Source organism: Paralichthys olivaceus, chromosome 21 (genome assembly GCF_024713975.1).
Source record: "Paralichthys olivaceus isolate ysfri-2021 chromosome 21, ASM2471397v2, whole genome shotgun sequence".
Taxonomy (NCBI): domain Eukaryota; kingdom Metazoa; phylum Chordata; class Actinopteri; order Pleuronectiformes; family Paralichthyidae; genus Paralichthys; species Paralichthys olivaceus.
Window position 1 is genome coordinate 17,119,476 of NC_091113.1, and position 24,603 is coordinate 17,144,078.

The following is a 24,603-nucleotide window of genomic DNA, read 5'->3' on the forward strand; positions in this document are numbered from 1 at the left end:
GTACGAGAACGTTCTGTGGTTTCAAGATACAAAAACAAAGTTCTGAAATCGATTGTAATCAAATGTTTCGAGTAGAATCCATAGATTCACTTTCAATACATTTTCCTTAGTTTATGGTAAATTAGAATCTATCCTACATGCATGCATCCATCATCTAAACTGTTCAGACCCTTTTAGGGTTGCAGAGGTGATGGAGCAAATCTCAGCTGACATTGGTGATGGAGGTGGGCCAAATCCTGGACAGGTCACCATCCCATCTCATGCAGTTGAATAAAATTTTGATCTTTAAGTTTAATTTTTTTTTTTTTTGCTTCCAAACAATTACACCCAACAGTTTTACTCATGAATTTCACTTTACTTCCTAATTTAACTAGGGCAATGTTGTGCAAATTCAAAGACATTCTGTAGAATGTGTAGATGGACCAATAACTAAAAAAAACAGATTGAAAGAGACCCTCACTGATTAGATAAACCTGATCTTACAGTGAGCAGACACATGGTGTATGCACTGGAATAAGAGGAGCTGTAGTAAAAAAATATTGGGCATACCGCAAGAATAAGTGAACCCCACAGACTGCCCCCTGTAGGCCTGTAGCACTTAAACACAGCCAAGATCATGTCCTCAATATCTGCAACAGGATGGAGACGACTGTCAACGCTTATCAGTAATTTTTTATTATATGAATTGTGCCTGTTATCAATAATACTCAATAACTTCTTTACACTGTTATTGTTTACATTTCAACTAGTCAGATCTGATACCTGATGGTGCTCAAGTATTCCTGGTCTCTCTCGCCTCTCTCTCTCCCCCTCCTCCCTATCTCTCTCTCTCCTCTCCCCCCCTTGCTCCCCCCAACCGGTCGAGGCAGATGACCGCCCACACTGAGTCTGGTGTTTTTCCTCCACAGCCTCCAAAGTGCTGCTCATTGTGGAAACTGTTGGGTTTCTCTATATTAATAAGATTTTAAGGTCCTGACCTTCTATGTAAAGTGCCTTGAGATAATGTATATTATGATTTTGCGCTATACAAATAAAATGAATTGAACTGAATAGTATGGGGCAGTGATGGTGGGAGCAGTGACATCTCCCTTGAGAGTTACATACAAATGTAAAATCTTTATCTTTTGTAATGAAACAAAACGCAATGCTGGTATTCCACTTTTATTGTTCACTGTAAAATACATGTCAGTAATAAACGCATCAGTCGACTGTTTGGTTAAAAACTGGCGTTCATCTGATATCATGAGGTTCTTCAGTCTGTTCATGTTAGGGTTAACATTTCCACATTTCTATCCTATCACTGTGTGTACATCTATTACCTGATCACATAAATTATATCAGAGTTATTAGCAAACAGCTGGTGCAGCAAAAAAACAAACAGTTACAAGAAGACAAGAACAAAATATTAACTTATATAGTCTTTTTTAACATATGTATAAATCTTTCACTTTCATTACCTCATACATGTAAGTGCAATGTTGTCAACAGATTTGGTTTGTTACACACCGGCAGCAGCTCTAATTCTAATTTCAACCCAATTAAATTAAACTTCCTGATTAAACTAGGGATTTATTTGTGAGGTCTGTCACTAAGCACATTGATTCACTCAGCCCCTCCTGGCCCTGCTCTCTCTCTCACGTACAAACACACCGACACCCATGTGCCTCAGTCAGACTGGCTAAAACCAACAACTTCATTCACTTCGTAGACAGAGAGGACGCACATGTTTGTTTGCATGTAGAGCGGGGGAGTGAGATCTGATCACAAGTGGTCACAGGAGATGCATTCTTAACAAGAGGCCTCTGAGAACAGCTGATTTTGTAATATCTGCTATTACACCATGGCCGGAAACTCAAGCCTCTTGCCGCTAGCCTCTAGCTTCGTCATTTCAATTTTTAATTATGGGATGTTGGTGGGGTTAGCACTTAAATCTAGGGTTAGTAATCCTGTAAAAACTAGCACGAGTAGACTACACTTTAAAAACATGCATACACCCCCAAAACACAGGAACGTAACTTTCCTTGTTTTACTATTGTTGAGTATGCACAGTATGATTTTGATTATAAAAGCATTGTTTTGATTGGTGCTTTGGTATCATGTGTTTCTTTGGAAAGAGGGATTGGGTTCGATGAAGGGCCCCCCAGCTCACTCTCGCCTGGGGCCCCGAGAATAGCTTGAAACCCTCCTGATTCCGACGCCAGGTGTGAACAGATGTTTCACACTTGTGATCAGATTTCTCAGGACAGGAGTGGATACCACTCTTCATCTTCATGCACCCAACGCTGATTGAAAACCTGCTTCAAGTCAAAGGATTCTTTATGAAGTAAAGACACCGTGACATTCTTCATAGTACTTCTTGTTCCATAAACAATATGAATGTTCTTAACAAATCCTACAAAAAAAAAAAAATTTTCAATAAAAACATTGTATAAAACTTTTTTCTTTAGCACAATAATCTACAGTGGATACCTTCACAGAGTGATTTCTAACTAAGAAATGTGAATAATCTGCTCAAACACTGACAATATAGAAAGGCTGCAGTTTGAAACAGCCCAAAGTTAAAGCAACGAGCAGCAGCGAGCGTGTTTCCAAAGCTGTTTTCAGACATGACCTCCGGAGGATGTTCACACAATTGGCTCCGGACTTTCTCCAGAGTTTGGCTTTCGCACATGAACAAAGCAGCAGGAGATTCTCCGCTCAGACGCGTTCACAACGGCACAGAAATCTGTCGCGCCTTCAGACGAGGGGCGGTGCATCAGGAAGATGATTGCATCTGTCGCATGTTGAAACATCAGCACACACACTCAAGTCACGGTGAACCTTGTGGAGGATCTCCTGCAGTTTTCTCACACTGGCACGTTGTCACCAGGGTTATTATAGTTAACGAAAACTAAGACTAAAACTATTACTAGCGATGAAAAAATAATTTTGTTAACTGAAATAAAAATAACAATGACAATAACAGAAAACGAAAAAAAAAAACGAAAACTAAATAAAAACTACAATGAACAATGCAAAACTAAATAAAACTAAACTGAATTGCAGATAAATTCAGCTTCGTTTTCCTTGTTGTTTTGTTTTCTCCCTTGATTACTGCCTGTCCTGCAGGTGATGGTTAAAGAATGAAATTAAAGGACTTGATAAACCATATTTGGTGTCACACATTGTTTCATCCTTTTTCATCTTCTACAAGTCAAGGCTTTCTCTTAATACCTGGAAAAACTAAAACTAAGACTAAAACTAAACTGAAACTAGTCGATTCCTCAAAATAAAAACTAAACTAAAACTACAAAATCACTTGTTGAACTAACTAAAACTAAACTGAAATAAAAAAGCAAACTGAAAAACCAAATACAAATAAAAACTAATGAAAATGTCAAAACTATGATAACCTTGGTTGTCACTGCAGCCAATTGAACTCTGGTCTCACACTTTGTTTCACAGTGTGTGCTTTACAAAAAAGTCCCTAATAATATACTGTTATAAAAAGGATCATCAGTCAGGTTGACTCTGGAGACACAGCATATCTGAACACTGAGTGAACAATGGCGAAGCAGTACACAACAAAGAAAACTCATTTTAACATGTATGCATAGGTCTCATCTAAAAAGCTAACAATAAGGCAGCAGCTGTATCTAGTGGCATAACTGAGCTAATTCTATCATATAAAAACTATAAAACATAATACACCAGGCTACATTATAAAAGTTATGGATGGGATCATTTCTATGCATGTCTCGGACAAGCAGCAACAAAAGCTACTGTTTTTTTTTTTTAAAAAAAGATTGTTAAGAACCTATTTTAAAATTTTTAATTTTGCATATGGCTTTTGATATGCACAGAAGTATTGGGGACATTGCCCCGATAGATTAGATTTACGATTCATACTGAGAGGTGCATTCAAACTTGAATGTCACTAAGTCAAAAGGACATTTTCCTTTTCTAAACACATGAGCATGGAGATTCATGACCTTCTGAACACTGTGGGATCTTGTCACTTCCATGTTCAGCTGCTGTTCACATGGAACCACTTCAGCCTGCAAAGTTCTTATTAGAACATTTGAATGAGAGGAAGAGGCTTCGGTATGTGGCAGTGGCATCTGAGGCAGAACGACATGCCTGGAAAACAACATTGGAGGTTGGCTGCAGGGGTTTTTAGTTCAATATCCACCGTCAGGTTGCTCAAAGATCTAGGAATGGTCCATGTGAGAAATATGATGGAGCCAAGTGCTCTGGATCAGGGGGAAACTGGACCCCAACATCAGGACATACACCCAGGTCTGATCAACCTGTGGTGGTCCTGCCTAAGGGGTCTTGTGATTGAAAAACCTGCTGAAGCTAAGCTACACAACTGAAGATGTGCACCTGTACGTGCAGATCCTCAGGTAAAGACAGCAGAGCAGGCGGATGCAAGAAATCAGAGAGAGATCCATCCCTGTGATTTAAATTCCATCCAGAGTCAGAATAACATCAACCTAAGTATGACCGATGTTAATGTTCGGAGAGAACCCTGCCCTGTACTTTCTCACTGCAGCACTAACGGTCAGTGGCTGCATGAAATGAAGTTGGATTGATTTCAGAAAACAGAAAAGCAAATGATGACAGTGACCAAATGCTCTTTAAAGGAGTGAATCACATGTGAGGGACTTGAACATGTCACACTTCATATAGGACGGCTGCTTCACACACCATAAATAAAGTCTATACTTTCTGAGTACACTTCCCATCACATACCAGCAGGCTGCTCAAATAAAAACTGACTCTGAAATAAGATAAATAGAAAATAAATAAAAAGGATTTGAGAAACTGTCAAGACAAAACTTGGCCCCACACTTTGGTGTTGGTCTCATATAGATTCTCTTGACTCATGACTCATGCAGGCTGGATTGATGGGTGGACATTAAGTTCTTCAGTCCTGCTTCAAGAATCGAACCCTGATCGTGGAGGGATTACAGAGCAACTATCCATCACATCACAGTGAGTGATAGATTGATGTTACCTCCCTCCCTGATTGTTTCGAAGCTTCATCTTTTTGGGTCTTAGTCTTCCTTTAGTAAGATCAGGGAGCTGATCAGAACACTCAGCACCATGATCAGTGTTTTCATGGAACAGTAAGAACAAATTTAAAATACTGGTCACACACTTGTCACCAACATGCTCCTCTTGTTTCATAAAACATCACATGCTACATACTTTATAACCAGTTTGATGAGATCTTTTATCGCCTGGAACCAGGAAGATTTCATCTCCTCCCTTAGTGGCGTTGCCTGGACGGAGGCAGGGGATTAGGGTCCCTGGGCGGATGACTTGGTCGGTGACCTGGCCGGTGATTTTGCAGACGATTTGTGGGGACTGCTCTCACAGGGGCCGACCGTGACGTGGACGAAGAGCGATGCGGGTGAAAGGGTGGAGCCGTCCACCTTGAGCAGTCGGACGTGGCGATAGCCTGCGGAGGTCAGAGAGAGAAGGCGACAAGAGAGACGTCTTTGTTACAGACGCCATATTATATCGTCATATAACCCTGCGGTCTTTAACCACACCTGTGCGGAGACTGGTGAAAGGCAGGGTGTATTGCCCCAGGAAGTCATTGCTGGAGGTGTAGTCGTGGTCTTCCACCATGAAGCGAACCAGGGCCAAGTCAGGGGCATGGATGGTGAAGTTAAATGTACAGTCCCACCGCGGGTTAAAGCCTGAAACACAGAAACAACACTTTCATCTGCCTTTCTTTGTTCGCTATCAGAATTATGCAAAAACTCCTGGATGGATTACCACGACACTTGTGGATCCATACATTCACAATGAAAATAATGAATAATAATGTAAAAATACTAATCTTAAATAACAACTTTGATTGATTTTAAAGTTACTTTGGGGCACCACCCTTTAAAGGAAGCAAAAAGATAAGCCAATTCACTAACTCTCTCTCAAAAGTTCATAACTATTCATTTGAAACTCGGATTAATAATTGAATTACTTACTACAACCAAATGACCACATCAGTATTTAGCAAGGGCTGAAGGACTTGGAGTTGTTGGTACTGCAGAGGATATTTACAGCAGCATGTATATTTAGAAACATCTATTCAAAGATACCAAGTTGAATAACAAGGAAATCAAGGAATGAGTAAATTTGCTCTCTCAGTGTTTTGCCCAAGGACATTTTCGAATGCGGATAGAGGGAGCCAGGGATCACACCACCGCTCGAACTCTCGAGCCAATGCTACAAATGCCTCTCTAAACGGATGAGACTTTGGGCAGTGTGAGATTCATTATATTATTACATATGATGTGCCAGGTTAATTCACAGACCATAATGTGCAGCCACTGGTGAGCCAAGGCAGGCCTACCCTCACCCAATTTCAAAGGTGGCCAAAATGTCAAATCTAATTCCTTCTAATTGCTCTCCAGAATGAACGAGTTTAGATCTTAGTTATAATAGTGCATAATTAAATATTCTGTTTCTGAAAGGCAGCAGCAACAAGTCAATTAGCATATTGCTGAAGCTTGTCCAGATATTTAAGCATTACTTCACTATTTTTAGCTTTTTTTTGTCATGTTCAGGCATTACAGCTGATTCAATATTTAGAAATCTTTATTCATATTATTGTTATTTGATTGAATGGTAAATGGACAATATTAATGTAAATTAACAGTACAGGTCACATTCAACCATTCACACACACTCATTCATACAGCACTTCTGTACATTGACATTTATGTATTGCACAATTTGGGGTCCATTATCCTGCCCGAGGACACTTCGAAATGCAGATGTTCTGGTTAGTGGACAACCGTCTCTGTCTCCTAAACCACATCTGCCCAAACTCTGTAATTTCTCCAAATTACCCCCCACTGCTGACAAATGCAGAAATACACCCTGTGGTACAAATATCCCTTGGGAGTCCTTTTATCATCCCTAATGTACTTCAAAGTTCAGTTGTCATTTCATCATTTTTGCTGTCACTTAGAACTAACATAGTAAATTAAGTTAAAATATTTTTTTATCCACAATCCACTTCTTTCCTACAATATTAACTGATTTACTTTCTTAATCTATGTAAAATCCACGTACTGCTGCTGCTACCGATGCCGTTTAATTGCCGAGAGGTCTTTTGTCACTTGGTATTTACCATTATTGTCAACATGATGAGTCTTCTTCTTATTGTTGTCGATGGTAGCACCATGAATCTCCACCCACACATGAGGGTCCACAATGGAGCTGGGCTTGTCCCACTCTGGCTTGGGAAGCTGCTGAGCTGAAATAATCTGTAATTACAATAAAGAAACTCTTCATTTCACTATCATGGCAGAATGACAGCCTGTCTAATATTCACACAGTGCTCTGACACAACGATATTCTTTGAGTATATGTGTGTTGTTGTGGTTGTGGTGTGTCATTGTGGTGGATCCAGGGGGGGCACTGGCCCTAGCTGAAATCTGAAGTGGCCCTGTACTGTCACTGGTCTTTTTTTCAGATAACTAGCCGCCAACAATACTATACTAACAATAAATATGAGAATTTGTTCCGATTTTTTCTTTTCTGTGCACTTTGTGCTTGAACGAGAAACAATTTTCATAATATATTCAATGACATGAGGCTTTGCTCAAAGCTAGAGAGCTAACAGTAACTAAGAATGACTTACGGACTCAGGAATTGTGCATTGTTATTAAATTGTGGCCCGTTTGTGAGCCAAGATTAAGAAAAATCCTAGATCAGGTGAAAATCATGAATGCAAACTGAAAGTGGGGAAAACACCTCTGTTCTGCTACTCGCTCCTCAGTTAGAACACTGTCTTACCCGGACAGTGAACAGTACAGGTCTGTGGCCAGGACCTCCACCAACATTCTCTGGGTTGAAGGTGGTGCCGGGCTGGCACATGAAGGGAGGTTTCAGGATGTACCCACACTGACCGTTTTGCAGGAACCTCCCTTGGTTTAGGTCCATCTGCTCACCAGGGGTCTGGAAGTTCAGAGCGACTGCAGCACAGTGGGTGTTAGGGGTTATGGAAGTTAGATTTTTTTCTGAGTCTGTTTCCTTCTTATGATCATTGCATAACAATAAAATAACCCCTCACCAATCTGACAGCCTCCATTCCACATCTCCTGAGGGTTGTAGTTGGACGACTGGAGGCGCTGACCTGAGGGGTAGATCCTGCTGAGCTGGTGACTGTTGTGACGTACAAAATACATCCCTGGATGTGAAGGACAAAGACAAGGACCGTCCCATCAGTCCATTACTCCAGAGGCGAAAGACACTTTTGTTTTCATCGCCGTATCCACACAGGTAGGCTAAAGGTTAATGTCATGACGGACGCACACACATCATACCTGAGTCCTTAATGTGTCTGAGAGCCTCACTCTCAGAGAAGGAGGACAGTTCAGTCGCTGGGCTTCTGGCAGCGTGTTCAAAGCTTTTAAAGGAAACACTGTGGGTGTATACAACCAGCTCTGACAGCTCGGGACTCAGCTTAGACACACTTGGCTAGGATGACACAGAGAGAGAGAGAGAGCAAGAGAGAAATCCATCACTTTCTTTTCTTAACTAGAATGCCACTCGGTAGAATGCATACAAACGCCAAGGACCAACAATCCACTTAAAGCCGCCAAATTGAAAAGCCACACACTCAAATATAAATTCTCTAAGTATGCCTGACTTTTTTTAAATCAAGATCTCTGAATTATTTCTTTAGTAATTCACACAAATGTGTGAAAAACTATGTTAAAGAAATGTTCAATTGCTTGCTCTTTACCCTGTCCTTACACCAAAGTTTTAACAAAATTGGTTCAGACGTTTTTGTGTAATCCTGCCAACACACAAACAGACAAACAACAATGAAACATAACCTCTTTGGTCTGTCCGTACGCTATCCCACCACCCACCCACCCTCAAAAAAGACGTACGCCCACCTTAGGGTCCCCTTTTTTGGAGGGGTGTTTGCCTTCGGTCCTGCTGGTCTCCTCATCTGAGGAGCTGAGGTCTGAAGTGCTCGATGAGCCCTCCACATGCTCCTTCTTTCCTTTCACAAGGATTTTCCCTTTGAGATCCTGCACAGACACAACCAGCAACACACACACATTTACTACACACAGCAGTTTGCTTAATAATGATTATCCTGAAAGACCAACTTACGTACTAATTCATGACTGACACTTACTCCGGCTACTTCTGTACTCCTATTCCAACTAGAATGGCCCAACAGTCTCATTATGAAACCACATTTAAATTCACTAGATCCTAGATTTTCATTTTTATTTTTTTTATTTGGATCTGCTCACCTCAGTCACCATAACACGGAGGAGCAGATGGCCCCAGGTTTCCATTGTAAAACAAACAGTCTGTTCTCTGCTTTACATGTAATCCTAACAAAGTAACAGGTGCTTTTAAGACGGACAAAATGTCTGACGTATATGACAGAGAATTAAATGTCCTGCCACACAGTGTGACACAGTATTGATATTATAAGTGCGTCAGAGTGAAATCCTGGCTGAGGAATCTGATTAAGTGGGTTATTGTCTATTTTTAACCGTGTTCAGATTCCACTCCTCTGGGTTGACAAATCATTAATCCATTTTTTTTTTTTTGTTAAATATTCAGGCAACTACAAAAATATTCAAAGACAATTTCGGTGAATTTCACCACCAAAATCAAATCAATTAATTCTTTAAACAATTCTGCCAAATCTATCTATCTCCCTCAAGGCATTCTTGATATATTATGTTCACAAGAATGGGATAGACGGACAGAAAACCTAATGCCTCCAGCTCACTGACACCATCACTCTCAATAGACATATTAAGTATTTTGGGAACTGAACTTTCTGAGCTGGAAAAGTGTCCCTACCTCCGGAGAGGGCAGGCTGTGAGGGTCCAGACCTCCGATGGGCTTGGTGAGGAGCTTGTCTCCCAGGATGGATCGCAGTTGTTGAGCCATGACTGTCTGCTGCTCCACAGAGCAGTGGTTCTCCAGGGACAGGATCAGAGGGTAAGGAGATGCCTGGGAGAAGAGGGTGAAGTCAGGGACATTCTTCTGAAGCAATCTCACTGAAACTAATAAATGCACTACATTTATATAAAGCTTTTCAAAGTCTTAAAGGTCCAGTGTGTAAGATTTGGGTGAAAGGGATCTATTGGCAGGAATTTAATGTAGAATAATCCTCCTGATGTTTTCACTAGTTTGTTTCATCTAAATTGTATGAATTGTAGTTTTCTTTACCCCAGAAAAGGCCCTTTATATTTAAATACTTTATATTTACATGGAGGGGACCCTCTCTATGGAGGCCGCCATGTTTTTTACATTAGTCCAGACTGAACAAACTAAACACCTTTTGAGTTTTTATGACAACTGAAGCTACCACAGGTGCTTTTTCATGTTTGGAAGGAGAGGGTGAGGTGAGGGGTGTTCAGCTGCAACATGCAACTTCAACACTAGATATCACTAAATTCTACACACTGTACCCTTAAGTCACATTCACCCATTCACACAGCGCCTCTACATTAGCACTTGGTTTTCACTCATACAGCCCAATTACACACTGACAGCACAGTGTCATTACCCCATCAGGTTAGCGTCTTGCCGGGAATCAAACCAACCTTCCTATTTTTTGACAACCCGCTCAATTTATAAGTATATCATCTTTGTCCACACAAATTAATCAAAGTTCACAGAGCTAACGTGTCTAAACTGTAAATATGTGATCAAGTCAAAATACTGTCAATTTATACCTGAATTTATTTGTATGACAAATGAAATGATTCAGATTTAAATAGTGTGCTCACTTTAAAAGCATACTCATTGATAACCGCAATGACTTCCACAAACGGTATTTTGGAGGTGAGTGTGTGTCCGTGGTAGATGACCGGCTCTCCTTTATCTCCATCCCAGCAGTCCAGCTCCACACAGCGACAACCGTGATTCAGAGCTCTGAGACAAAAACAGCATCATGAGGAATTACTACTAGAAAGGAGGGATGTGCATAATATTCAACATATATACCAAACCACAACACGAAACACTACAAACATATTGCAGTATAGCATGTAGTTCCTTGTCCAGCAACAATTTAGGAACCAAAGATCTCTTTAACCTATTCGGTCTCACCCTTGGGACTCGGCCTCTTCTATGTGATGTCGAAAGCTTCTATTTTTTCAAATCTATTATTAGTGTTCTCTGATGCAATATTACCAGTCAGAGACAATATTCTTTTAGTATGAGCTTGACAAAAAAGTGCAGTTTCTGAGTTGGTAAAAACACATTGTCTCGTCGTTTTAGTTTAAAGCAGAACTGAGACACAACTGTACCATGTGTCATGATCTGCCCCTCTAAGTGGCCTTTTATTATTTCCTGTTGGTTGTTTTAGTTCCTTTTCTGTCTTGTTTTCTCAATTATATTCTTGAAATGGTCACACAAAACCCAGCACTCGAGTCAACAAGCCTTTAACCTGCACCCTGGCCTGTTAGCCCCCCAGCCTGTTTCACTGGATATCTTTCACCATCTTCCATGTCCACAGCCTCTACTAGTCTCCAATCAGATTCCTAGTGAGCTAGTATTGAGTCCTCAGACCTGCTACCATGTTGCTAAGATCCTGTCAAACTCAGACCTGGAAGCTGGAAGTCTAGGGGAGCTTGGGTTCCAAGGAGGCTGCATGAGAAGAATGGAGATTTAACTGCCCAGTTCAACAGAGACTCAGTTGTTCACCCAGCCCAAACCTTAGCCCCAGCTTCCCAGAAATCAGCCCAAGCATCAGCCTCAGGTTTCCAAGCTGCCCAGCGAAACAATAAATCCCCAGGCAGATCCTCAGTCAGGTCCTGAGTTGGTTGTCCCTGTGATCATTCACTGATTTGCAGATGTCTGTGTCAGGGGTCTCAGTCAGTGTCTAATCTATCTCTGCATTGGGGGTCTCAGCCAACATCCTGTCATCTTCACTGTCAGCTCCTGGTCATCTGGCCGCCGTCTAAACCTGCATTGGCCATCCATCCTTTTACCTCCAGCCCTGAAGAGTCCACTCTCATGCCTCGAAGGCGTTCTCCCGAGGGGCTGTGACACACCTGCCCTGCCTCCTGAGGGGGCTCGCCTACGCCTAGCTCCATTCGTCTGATCCCTGTCGTGAGGCCCTGGATTCTCTGCACTTCACACTCCTCCTCAAACTCTGCACACTGGTCATGGGTGCATGAGCCCAGAAAAACCACACCATCTACAAATAGCAGAGCTGCATGCATGCCTGTTGTGCCTTGCTAATTCTTACCGTATGTATGGCTCCGTGCTGCTGTCCCCAGTCAGCTGGTCCTTGGTGAGGTATGTGTTGTGGGAGGAGGAGATGAAGTAGTGTGCCAGTGGGTGTTTCATGTCTTGGTAAACCCTCGCATGTTCAGGGTTAAAGGCACAGTTCTCCTTAGACAGCATGTACATGGTGAAGCCATTGGGGGTCATGAACTGGTTCTTCTGGGCTGTACCGAGCAAACGCACAAACAAAAGTTGAACACAAGCAGTTGAATTGTGTACAATGCACCTAATTACTTAGCAATCAGGTTTTCAGAGGCTTAATAATTCTGTTCATTGCATAACAGCCAGTTGTTGAGTTTGTCTGTCTTCCATGGATTTTTTTACTAAAGATGTTTTGCTAAACACAACATATAAGCTTTGGTACTTGGCAGTGTGTTGTTACTTAGCATCGTACCCCACTCATTAAGTTCATATGTGAGTATGAGGCTTTGGGCATGGATGAGAGAAGCATCCTCCCCCTGGTCCTTCAGGAAGTCCCTCAGGTCCACAGTGGAAAGTACACAGCCATTTGCAGAGTAGCGGATAAACACGGTGTCCAGCTCCGGTCTCCGTAACAACTCCCTGCAGAAAACTTCAATCTCCCCGTGGTCCAGACGGCCGTCAGCTGACCGGTCACATTTCTACCGGTAAAAAAAACACAGTTAGACACAGTTGACAACTCTTCAACATCAATTTTCAAACCGGCTTCAGTTTGCTACACGCAAAGCCATATAGTGGTGGTCTGTCATTTATCAGGTGAAATGAATAGGTTGAGTCTGGAGCTAATAGTTTAGATGTAAACATGATTAAGTTATCAGAATACAAAGAAGTAACTCTAATCAGAACACATTACATTTGAAAAAAATGTTTTTTAAATTTGTATTGAACATTTTTTGAGAGATTTCAAGAGAGAAAAGAATATTTGTGGGACTCAAAGTTTTGTGGGTGTGTCCATTCTAAGTATAAAGCGCAGTATTTTCAATGTATGATTTTGAACTAACCCACAAATATTTCTGTTTAGATTGCATAATATATTATATTACTAATAATATGTATTCTGTAACTTCAGATCGAAACAATCTGACCCAAACCTGATGACAGAAGTTTAAATATTAGTTTAAACCCTATATAAGGTTATCAGGTTTAAATATGTTTGTGTGTGTCTGTCCACCTGAAATAGGCTGCGGGCATATTGATCGCTCAGATCAATATTGATCATCTGCAGCAGAGTCTGGACCTCTTCATAGCTCATCTTATCATCGTGGTTCTGGTCAGCCCGACTGAGGTAAGCATGAATCCAGGTGACACACAAATAGTTAAGGAAACAACACAATGGTACACACAATAATGTTAAAGTGTCCTAGCTTGGGGCTGAAGGATCGTTGTATAGGGCTCATGGGGCGTCCAACACAAAATAACCTATTTTCATTCTTCCAAATGAATATGGAAGAACCTTGTGTTTGTATTTTCAGAACTACTGTATATTTTCTCCCAGTTTCGGTGTAGGCTAATTCCAAAAGAACATCAGTGAGGATATTGGTCAAGTTTCTCCTTCTGGCTCATGTTCTCCACTCTCCCTTGCAGCTTTCGGATGCCGCGGGCCCAGTGTTGAGCCTCCTCCTGGCTCTGGCAGAGGAGATCCAGGCTCTTTCTGGGCCCTTTGAAGACCACCGTCAAGCACCGGCCCTCAGGTACTGACCCACCCAACTGCCGCAACATCTCTGACTGGCAACCCTCCCGAACGCACTCCACCTCCAAGACAGAGACTGAGAAGTGAGAAGAAGAAAGAACACGTACAGCTGAATTAAATATCCACCTAGTAATTGTGTGTGAAGAATGTTGTTTGTAATGGAACAACAGTAATCACTTACAGTCTTTCTGAGGTATTATATCGTATTGATCCTTGACTTCTTTTAGTAAATTGGAAATATAAGAGCTTGGACTGAAATATTTTCTAAAAAAAGAATAAAAACTAATTCATTAAGAGGTCATTACTCTGGGAAGACGGATCAGTAAATTGAGGAAGTCTGTCTGCTGTGGTATCCTGAACAGGAAACCACACGGGCATTGTTCTCTTTTCAGTCAGTCAGTTTTCAGAAACTCACATTTTGTGAGCTTTCATTAAGCCTCTATTTTGAGGAGAGGTCTGCTTGACTCTACACTTCCCTTTTAGAGCTCAAATAAAGTCTCTTTTACGGCAAGAATAAGTTACAAAAAATAAACACATTAATGGCTACCATCATAAAACATATGAAACCGTTTGGGTACAGATAAGCACTTCTTTAAGGTTAGAGGATCATCTCAATCACCTGACTTCCCCCTTTGCTCCCACCATAAATACTAAGGCCACTAGAGGTCGCCTTACAAGAAAACCTAACCATGGGTCACATTAAGATCCCTACCCCTGACTGATGGGTTCATTTTTTACAGGAGTCTCTAATTATAATGTTTGAAAAGGTTGGACACACCTTACAAATCCATTACACAGCCCCAACATTATCAAACTAATGCGTCATTACACAATAGGTGACTTACTCACAGGTTTAATCTCATTTTGGAACACAAACTCACTGTCTGTTTGGTTTTCATCTCACATTCCCTGAAATATCAATCTAGCAGGAGTAAAAACAATATAAGACTCATGATATGGTGTTTGGATTGTATTTTATTGTGTGTCATTAATAAAATTGCCATGGAAGAATTGAGTGGAGATTAATGGGCAAAATTGTAAATTTGATGCATTTAAATAAAAAAAAGGATGGTTTGATGGATTGTGTCGTGAATAATTTCTAATGACACTGTGTATCCTCTTTGCTCTGCGTATATGCAGAGTCTATATTGTAGCAATAAAGCAGCTCACAGCAACAACTCGTTTTCTTTGACATTCAATAAGGCCGTCTAGTGTGTATTTCAGTTGGTGTTTAATTTGTGCTGACATGAATACTCACACACATCTGAGCAGCAGAAGGAAAATGTAATAGCACATTCACCATATTCATTTATGCTTGTTTAGATAATCCTGCTTTTTGATTCCAGAGACTTTCCAGTTTTTCTGGGTTTCGGTATCCTGCTCATGTTTTTTCACTCTATTTCTAAAATATACTGTATTTTCCGTGTTAGCGTTTACTGTGCTGGATCGGAGTTTGGAATTTTGTGTACTATCCAAACACACTCCTTCTGCTGTGTGTACTTTGTAAGATAAAAATACAGCAAGTATTAATTCCGATTACTGCATTAGCAAGGTTAACGTGTTTTTGTTGTACTGCCATTATTGCATCATGTGGTTAATCGGATTAAAGGGACACATGTTTACACAGATTCTTTCACCTCTTCAGGATTTTAAAAATCTGTAAAAAACATAAATAAAACAATCTTACTGCTCCCAACTCAAGTCCAAACTAAGGACGTAACCTGTGATTGGAGACCTTATTTAATTGTAAGGGTCACAAGCCAGATTAGTAACCATAGCAGCAGACCACCCAGTGGGGATACAGGAGGATATTCATCGAAGAGTAGTGGGAACAATAAAATAAACATATACAAATATATAAATTCTCTGATTTAAAGGATACATAGTTATCCAAGATGTCGCGAAAGCATAGGACGCGGTGCATGCGTGCACACACACACACACACACAGAGTGCCACATCACAAGCACATCTAATGTTGTGGCAATTAAAGGCCTTGTCCTGCAGCAGGGAGGCTAACCTTGTGGTCGAGCCATGTGGTAGCCATACAGCGCCAAGCCACAAGCTCCAGGACCAACTCCCACCACCATGTAACGTCCTATAATCACACTGTTTGAACTAGAGCTGCATCAGCTGCCATCTGAGGCTGAAAATAGATGAGCTCTGTAATCACGGCGCTGTGTGTGTGACCCTCAGATAGCGCAGGAGACGGAGAGCAGCCGGTGTCTGTGCAGAGCAGTAAGTAGCATTTAAAGTTAACAAAAATAGACAAAGTAAATTCATGTTTCACCTCACACACACCCAGTCGGTGCTGAGCTCTTCTGGAACTGAAGGGAAAAGGACAGGCCTGCTTGTTACCAATTATGATCCAGACATGGCTCTTAAACCTCTGGGTGGAGCCCCTGAAAGGAGGACTTCAATGGTTTTATGGAACTGACTCTGCTGTGTTTCATGTATGGTAGAGGTCTTCATGTGCCCACTTGGTTCCTTGCAACTAAAAACTCTGGGTCCAATGTAGTCTAACGGCGTCGACGTGACGCAGAAGCATAAACTAGGCTTAATCCTGTCGTAGGGTGCTGTTGTGTGACCCTGGGTCTTGAGTCTGTGTCAGTACTTCTAACACAGTGTCTACACTGCAGGTGTCAGCGTGAAGAGCATATTGTGTTCTCGGAAGAACCCAGATCCCAATACACAATCACTGTAGTTACTTTATAGCGGAAGATTCTCCGGTGACGCGTTCACAGCAAAACAGATCTCCAGAGCCTTCAGGTGAGGGCTAGCACAGCTTACATATGTTGGACCATGAGGGAGGCAGGAGTGCCCCCACCCCCCACCTTTATTTCCTTTTGTTCCCCTATATTACTTGTTCTTTCTCCATCATCACTCCAACCGGTCCTGGCAGAGGCCGTCCACACCGAACCTGGTTCTGCCGAAGGTTTCTTCCACCTGGGAGTTTTTCCTCCCCGCTGTTGCTCATGCTTGCTCGGTGTGGAACAAGTTGGATTTTGTGTTTCTTAAGATCTTGGACTTTTGTGCAGCACCCTGAGACAACTGTTTGTTGTGACCGTGCTATATAAATACATTTGACTGATTGATTGATTTGACATATTATTCTGCTGCCAAGATCACATGTTTTTGTTTACAAGCACATCAACGCATCTGCCCTTATCACCACAAGTTCTCTTTACATCTTCGTCAGCGTCTTCTTCATCCTGAGGTCATTCTCTTTTTGTTATTTTCATTTTTGCGTCTGTCGCATGTTAGGAGCGCCATCAACGCACTCACTCACTCGTGGTGAGTCCTGCAGAGAATCTCCTGAAGTGTTATCACATCGGCTTATGCGGACATCCTCCAGAGGTTTTGCCAGAGAAACTCCGGAGAAAGAGTTAAATGCTTGTCAGAAGCAGTTAAAGTGTGTAAAGCACAGTTCAGGTTCCAATTAATGCTGGATTGTCAAGTGACTTGTGTTGACAGCTGGACTGATTCAAATAGAAGACGTCTGCTCCATCACCAGAGGGTGTTGTACGTTCTTACAGTAGTGTGTGTTCCTGCAGTGGGTGCCATTACACATTCCTGTGCTCCAACATTTGGATCTTGATTTACATTCTGGGGAAAGAACATAAACACTTACAGGATTGTTGCTCCTTGGCACGGGAGGACGTTTTTTGGGACTGACACCACACAGTGACTCCATCTTCCAGCAGCTTTAGAGTTCGTCGCTTCTGCCAGCGAGGTGAGCGAACCTTCACACATGATCAATCAGTCCATTAGCTATCATTTCTTTTATCCCTCTTACCAGCTACCACCAATAACTACCACAGACGAATTAGTTCAATTATTTACCTTCACCATACTGGAGCCCTGCAACATCCGCTTCACATCTTCATCCTCGCTGACTCCTTGAAAGGAAACAGACAAAAAACAGTACACAGGAAGTTATTATGTGAACTCAGGTCAGTAGCACTGAAAGAGGTGAGGGGAGAAATAGCAGGATGAACTGAGAGAAAAAGGGTAAACATCTAATTAAACATTATGTACCTTGTGGGTTTATGCAAATGCAGAAATGTAAAAACAAGTTGTGGCCTTATTTTGCTGGAACTAGTTCAATAAAAAATGTGGCTTTAAACATAAAAACTCATCTGTTACATGACCCTGTAGGTGGCCTGTGCAGCTGCTTCTTGTGATAAAGAGCAAGTGAAGACTGAAACACTGCAACTATAAGGAATTTGTCCACAGTGAAACAATTTCATCCATGTGTTTATAGTCCCCCCCCCACACACAGCCTCCTAGTGGCCAAATAAAGAAACAAAATACATGTTAATGTTATACATTGATTGTTTCTGTTTAATAGCAACTGAGTCAGCAGCAGTTTAACCCATGACACGTCCAGTAAATACAGCGACTTATAGAATGTGTGGAATGTCAAAAGTCATGTTTATGCAATCTGCAATGCTGCATCTCTGGACAGCTTCAAAAAACTCCTCAAACTCACTAAGTTAAGGCTCCACTCAGTTATCAGTGCTGTTTATTTCTGCCCTGGTTGTTTTTTATTTGCAAATCTTTCTCTTTCTGCCCAAACGGACACATGTAAAGTGTCTCTGGGTCTTTTGAAAGGAGCTTTATAAATTGAAGTTGTTATATTAGAGACGAGAAATTTATTAACTAACAATATGATTAAAGTTCAGTGAGGTGGCCTGTAGGCCTTCACACATACTGCTGAGTCCTCAGCTGAGTCAGCGGGAATCAAACACAAGTGTCACTGTAGTTTGGGAAGGGCTGGGTCACCACACTCACAGAGGCGTTTTGATACTGGAAAGAAAACACACACACACACACACACACACACACACACACACACTGCCCGCTCTGTACAGAAGTACAGAATTCGGTGGGTATGTGGCTTTCTGTGCTTTCGGGGGGAAATGAGAGAAAATGTCTGAGTGTGGCTTAGAAACAGTCTGACCTCATTAGAGTGATTGACCTGGACTGTGATGAAACCGTGTGGTTTGATTAATGATGCAAGCTGCTCCATTTAACCTGCAACAGCTGCTGCACCGTACATATACAATGTGCTCCTATTTCAGTCAATCAAGACATTTGAGATAAGGGCCAAACACACAAATAACAGCCCTTCTGCTGCACTAATACACACAATAACCAGGTGGGTGTGTGCCAGTATCCGTTTAGTAGCTGAATAACTAAACTAACAACAGTGACATTACTTGGAACCGTTTGGTTTCTCTATAATCTTAAGGTCTTGAGTTTATTATGTTATGAATTGTCTCTTAAATTGGACTGAACTTTTATTACAATCGATTCTTCACTTTGCCATGGACTTTTGTGTGGAGCACTTTTGTAACCTTGGTTAGAAAAGTGCTATACAAATAAAGTTATTATTATTATATTATTATTGGAGGATGTGGGTTCAATTTTTTAATGCTTATCTCAACTTAGAAAATACATTGGTGCATGCTTTACATGAGCTGAGAAACTGAGATGTGACAGGTTACAGACACGATGTTTATGATGAAACACTATGGATTTCCAGTTGTTACAGCCGTTTGTCAGATTAGCTTAGTTGACTCGGCATTTTAGGGATGACAGTGCTGGACTTTATACCTCCGGCCATTGTCCTGTCCCTAATCATATCCCCCACCCACTATCCATGTTCTGCAAAAAAAGAGTAAATAATAATAAATAAATGAATGAATACAAATTTCAATCATTATCTTAACCTAGAAAATACATCATATCATATTTGGTTTTGGTTTTGGCTATAATATGGTATTTGACTGATCTTTTATTTTTTTATCTAATTTATTAATACTCATTTACCTGTGTATTCAAAATAAAGATGAAATGATAAGTGGTGGGAAAGCTCCCTGTTAACTTAATACAGTATGAGAGGGAGGAGAGGTCATAATCTACACAACTGACCTGATAATAGTTTAAACTGACACCATTTTATGTGAAACTTCACTTCAACACCACAAAATGAGAATGTCAACTCTTAAGCTCACTCATAAACATGTTATGTCTCATTTTTACACAAACAATGAGAAAACACTTGGTTTTAAAAGTTATGTGCATGTGGATTCTGTCATGACAGGAGAGGAAACACCCACATGTGCATCTTTGAAATTAAAATATATGACTCAATTTACATGTTGAAAATGAGCCCTTCCCCAGCTTCCTCTATTGTCTATGGTTCTCTTAAGATTGAGTTTCATGAATAAGAGTTGGGATACATCTCTTCTGCTACTCTACAGTAGTCAACAGTGCACAAAATGGCTAAAGTTGGCTCAGAATTGCAGTCCACAATGAGCAGACACCATAAAAAGCTAAATAATGAACTAATGTTGGAGGAAAACAGGTCGACATCAGCCGATAATAATACACTTTGTAGAAAACAAATGCAGTGTTGCATCACCTACCTACTAATGAGTGATTTTTTATTTTTCTGTGAACTAACCCTTGAAACACTTTGTGGAAGCCCCTGTAGATGAGAGGCATCTGGCATCTTCAGGTCTCGCCACAGATGCTTTAAATGCAGAGTTTAAATCTGGACCTTGGCTGGGTCACTCAGGGACAGGGACAAAACTTGTCCTACGGATAAACAGGTTGAACCTGAAGACAATCATACAGAGATTCTTCGTGAAGACACTGGGTTGTCTTGGCTGTTTGCTTCAGGTCATTTTCAAGCTGAAAGGTGAACCAGTGGATGATCTCACGTCCTTGACTCTGGAGCAGGTTCAGCGTTTGGCCGCTTTCATTCTTCTCTCAGTTCTGACTAGTCTCCCTGCTCCTGCTGCGGAAAAAAACTACCGTTCAACACCATCTATGGATGTGGTGTTCGCCAGAGATAGTATCTGGAGTTCTTAAAATTAATTTCTCCTGTATCAGATAATCTTCGTTGTTTCAGTCCTTTAAATGCTGATTGACAAACTCAGTGTCACATCTTAAACTCACAATGTCTTCTGTCTGTCCTCTCTAACATGAAGCTGCTGAGATGGTCATACGTCCAGCAGGTTCTCAATCTCCTTGATCCTCACTGACCGAGGCTTTTCTTGTCCAGTTACTCAGTTTGTCTGGAACTCTAGGGAGAATCCTGCAGCTTTGAAACGTCTTCTATTACACAGTTATTGATGCCTCGAAGCTTCTGACGTGGTTTTACACCTTTGTCCTCTTCTAAACCTCACCACAGTTTTATCAGAGGTCCGCACAGGAAGCTCCTTTCAGCTCCTAAGTCAGTTCAGTTTGCCACAGGTGAACTACGGTCACGCTCTAGATTCATCTAAAGCAAAAAAGGTGCACGTAAGCACAGTTTGGATCCACAGCAAAGGTTCTGAACATTTTTGAAAGTGAAATATACACATTTTTGTTTCTAAAAGAAAATCAAAAACATGTTTTTTCTTTATGATTATAGATTTTTCAATGTATGCTGGCACTTTTTTGAATCAAATTATAATAAAATCTATAAAACAATCAGATGACAAACACATTATGAAGATCCATTACATACTAAAGCATAGTGAATAAGAGAAAAGCAGCTGCAAGGATAAGGTTGGAGCTGCACTGTGTGCTAACATAGTGACCTGCTTTCACTGGCCGACCCCCAAAGAAACAGTCATGAGGAGGAAAGCAAAGAAATCACAGGCTTGCACAATTTGTACAGTTCCTGTCTGTCATTAAAGTTCCTCGCTGACTATAACCGTGTTCTTACTGTAAACCTGCTGCCACAAATATCTCCTCTGGTTGTAGAGGAGAGTTTTCCTGAGACCAGCTGCTAAATGTTGGTTTGTTCCCATGCAGCAGACCAGAGGGTTGGGACATCACCACAGAGTCCAACACACACCCTCCACCTGAATCATCGTACCTGACACACATGAGCTACAGAGCCAGTCAAATGTAACGTTGCTGCTCGAGAGTCTGCAGATTGTTCTGCCAAGTAGTTTGCTCTGTATGATCGAAGGTGTAGATCAATGCATTCAGGCAGCATCACCAAACTCACACACACACGCATAATGCATTCCCTCGCCCCTTCCTTAACCATCAAAACTAAATCCATTGAAAAATGTCATCACTCTGTATAGGCACAAGTACACACATCCACGCACCAGCACACACACATAGTGAATTCTTCCATTGATCAATGATCCTTGCAGTCTCTCTGTAGTCTTTCCAATTTGAATACACTAGGTTTATTAAAGATAACAATACATCAGTTGACAGGACATTCAGTTTCATTTATGAAGATGGTTTGATTTATTTTTTAATTTTTCAGACACATTCATTTGAAGATCTCAGCAACAGGACTCAGATGGAGCAATTTTTCACTATGTTCGTACATTTTCTATATGATATTTAGTGCATGGCAATGATTATTAACTTACTTATTGTAAGTCGCTTTGGATAAAAACATCAGCTAAATTACATGTAATGTAACTGATCAATTATTGTATACATTTATATACTTTCCTTTTTATTTAACATAGTCCAAGTTTATATAATGGTAATAATAATAATTATTATTATTGTTGTTGTGGTTACATGTAATTCAGCCATAACTATTGTTATTAGATGCTATAGAATATTAAATATAGAAAGACACATGTGTGTTAACTTGCAGTGTGTTTCTGGAGAGGAGCATGTTTAGTGTCAGTCCACAGAATAGACTATGACCATAGACTGACTGTGAGTAACTGACTAGTTAGTGATGGCTGGTCTGACCTTCGGGGATTCATTCCCACTCTGTTCTGATATATTTCCGAGGGGGGGGCGGTGGAGGTCATCATTGCTGAGATGGAGAAGCCTCTGATCACTGATCACTGATCAGTGCATACATTCAGAATGTAGCTGAGCAGCAACCATAGACTGTATATAAAGAGCAACACAAGCACTCACCGAGGTTCCTCAGGGGATCGATGGCTTTTAAACTGGACGTCCCGGCTCCGTTCTTCGCCGCCGGGGCCGCTTTCTTTCGGTGGCCCAACATAACGTCTAGAAGCTGCGCTCGGTGCTCGCTCCGCTTCCTCCGCGTCCTCCGCGTCCTCCGCCTTCCCTGTCCCGGTTCCCGAGCTGTTTCTCGGGCAGGAGATCAGCGCTCTGCTCCGTGGAGCTCCACGGTGCTCCGCATGCTTTTTATACCGGAGGAGGAGAACAGGAGTCGGGCCGGACCTTCCCACTGCTGATTGGTTTCAACCAGGAGACCTGTCCCAGTCTCACACATGCACACACACACGCACGCACGCACACACACATGCACACATATAATACCCACAACTCACACACACTTCCTGAAGAGATTTTCAGAGTAAAGCTCATAGAAAATCTCTTCTTGTTAAGTATAGGTAAAAATAGTTCACATTTTCATTTTATCAATCACTTTTTTATGAATTTTACTTTTGATAAATAAATTAATACATTTAAAAAAACATACTAGTGCAAGGTGGATTCATGTAAACTCAAATAGGCTCGACACAAACGTTTCTGTAATAAAACCATGATTCTTAGGTTCAGGCTAATAAATCCTTACCTGCCTTAAATTCCTTCCTAACATATTCAGCTACTGTTGTTTATCATTATATAATTTCATGATAACTGGGCAGAACTTCAAATATAAATATTTGAATCAACATATATTAAGAACCACACAAGTAAAACATTTTTATGACCCATTTCAAGATAATGTATATTAATTGACAGATAATGTTACAGCTGGTGGAGCTGGAGCTAATTTTAATCGGTTTTAAACTTAATATTATAGAACAATTATGCATTATTACCTATAAAATAATAATTCATGATTTATTGGTTGTTCTCTTTTATTATTCTTTACTGACATTTTAAGTTATCAGATAAATGTAAGTATCAAGTAGCTTTAATATTTGCCTCTGATTGGTAGTGTGAAGCAGCATAAAACTGAAAGTAAAAGTAAAACACAAGTAGGTTTAAACTGTATAGCAAGTGTAATTTATCCTATGGGAAATATTTGGCAACTTAAAAGGAGAATGTGATGAGTAATGCCCACAGTGGAACAATACAAAGAAAAGAAAATCTCCCACAATATAAAATCTTTACAGATTTAGTTCTGTACTGCTGAAATAATGGATTTATTTTTGTCAGTGTTCACTAAATGTACTACTACTGGAGTATGTTGGGTCAAGTTTTCCCTCATTTTTGCTCGATTAAATTGGAAACCTCACCACCAGGCACAAACATATTTTTGGTTATAATACATGCACACAATTGGTGGCGGCAAAATGACACAGATGCATTTTAATATTACAATTATTTCGCCTTTTATTTGAAATGGAAATTCCCAGCACTTCCGGGATCAGTCGTTTAACCGTGGGTTTAACAATAGACGGATTTAAAGTGGATTACAGCAGCAGGAGAGACTGTGTGTCTGAGGGCTGACACTGTCATCCGTCCCCGTGCACCGAGCTCTGATTTCCAACCAAATCACCGTCTGAGTGATGCTCTGAAAATAGTTGATCCTCTCGTTCTGTGCGCAGTGATTAGGACAATGGCGCTGCGTAATGCGCCTGGTGCGTCCACGCTGTGGGCGACACAGTGATGGCTCCGGCTTCTGTGCGGTCATTTCAACCATCTCCTTAATTGTTCTGGCGAGAACAAGTAATCTGGATTAGACTT

General features: G+C 41.0%; 1 protein-coding gene across 1 annotated transcript; it reads right to left on the reverse strand.

The window, feature by feature from the left end:
- Positions 1 to 1,148: 1,148 nt before the first annotated feature.
- plcd3b (phospholipase C, delta 3b) lies at positions 1,149 to 23,196 on the reverse strand. The gene is made up of 16 exons (XM_069517359.1): positions 22,852 to 23,196; positions 17,791 to 17,846; positions 17,579 to 17,690; positions 13,796 to 14,024; positions 13,430 to 13,559; positions 12,674 to 12,899; positions 12,242 to 12,443; positions 10,776 to 10,920; positions 9,841 to 9,993; positions 8,907 to 9,044; positions 8,328 to 8,481; positions 8,075 to 8,191; positions 7,798 to 7,976; positions 7,130 to 7,265; positions 5,541 to 5,690; positions 1,149 to 5,446 (listed from the first exon to the last, which is right to left on the reverse strand). The coding sequence occupies exons 1-16, from the start codon at positions 22,940 to 22,942 to the stop codon at positions 5,286 to 5,288; spliced, it is 2,379 nt and encodes a 792-aa protein (XP_069373460.1). The 5' UTR covers positions 22,943 to 23,196; the 3' UTR covers positions 1,149 to 5,285.
- Positions 23,197 to 24,603: the final 1,407 nt, after the last annotated feature.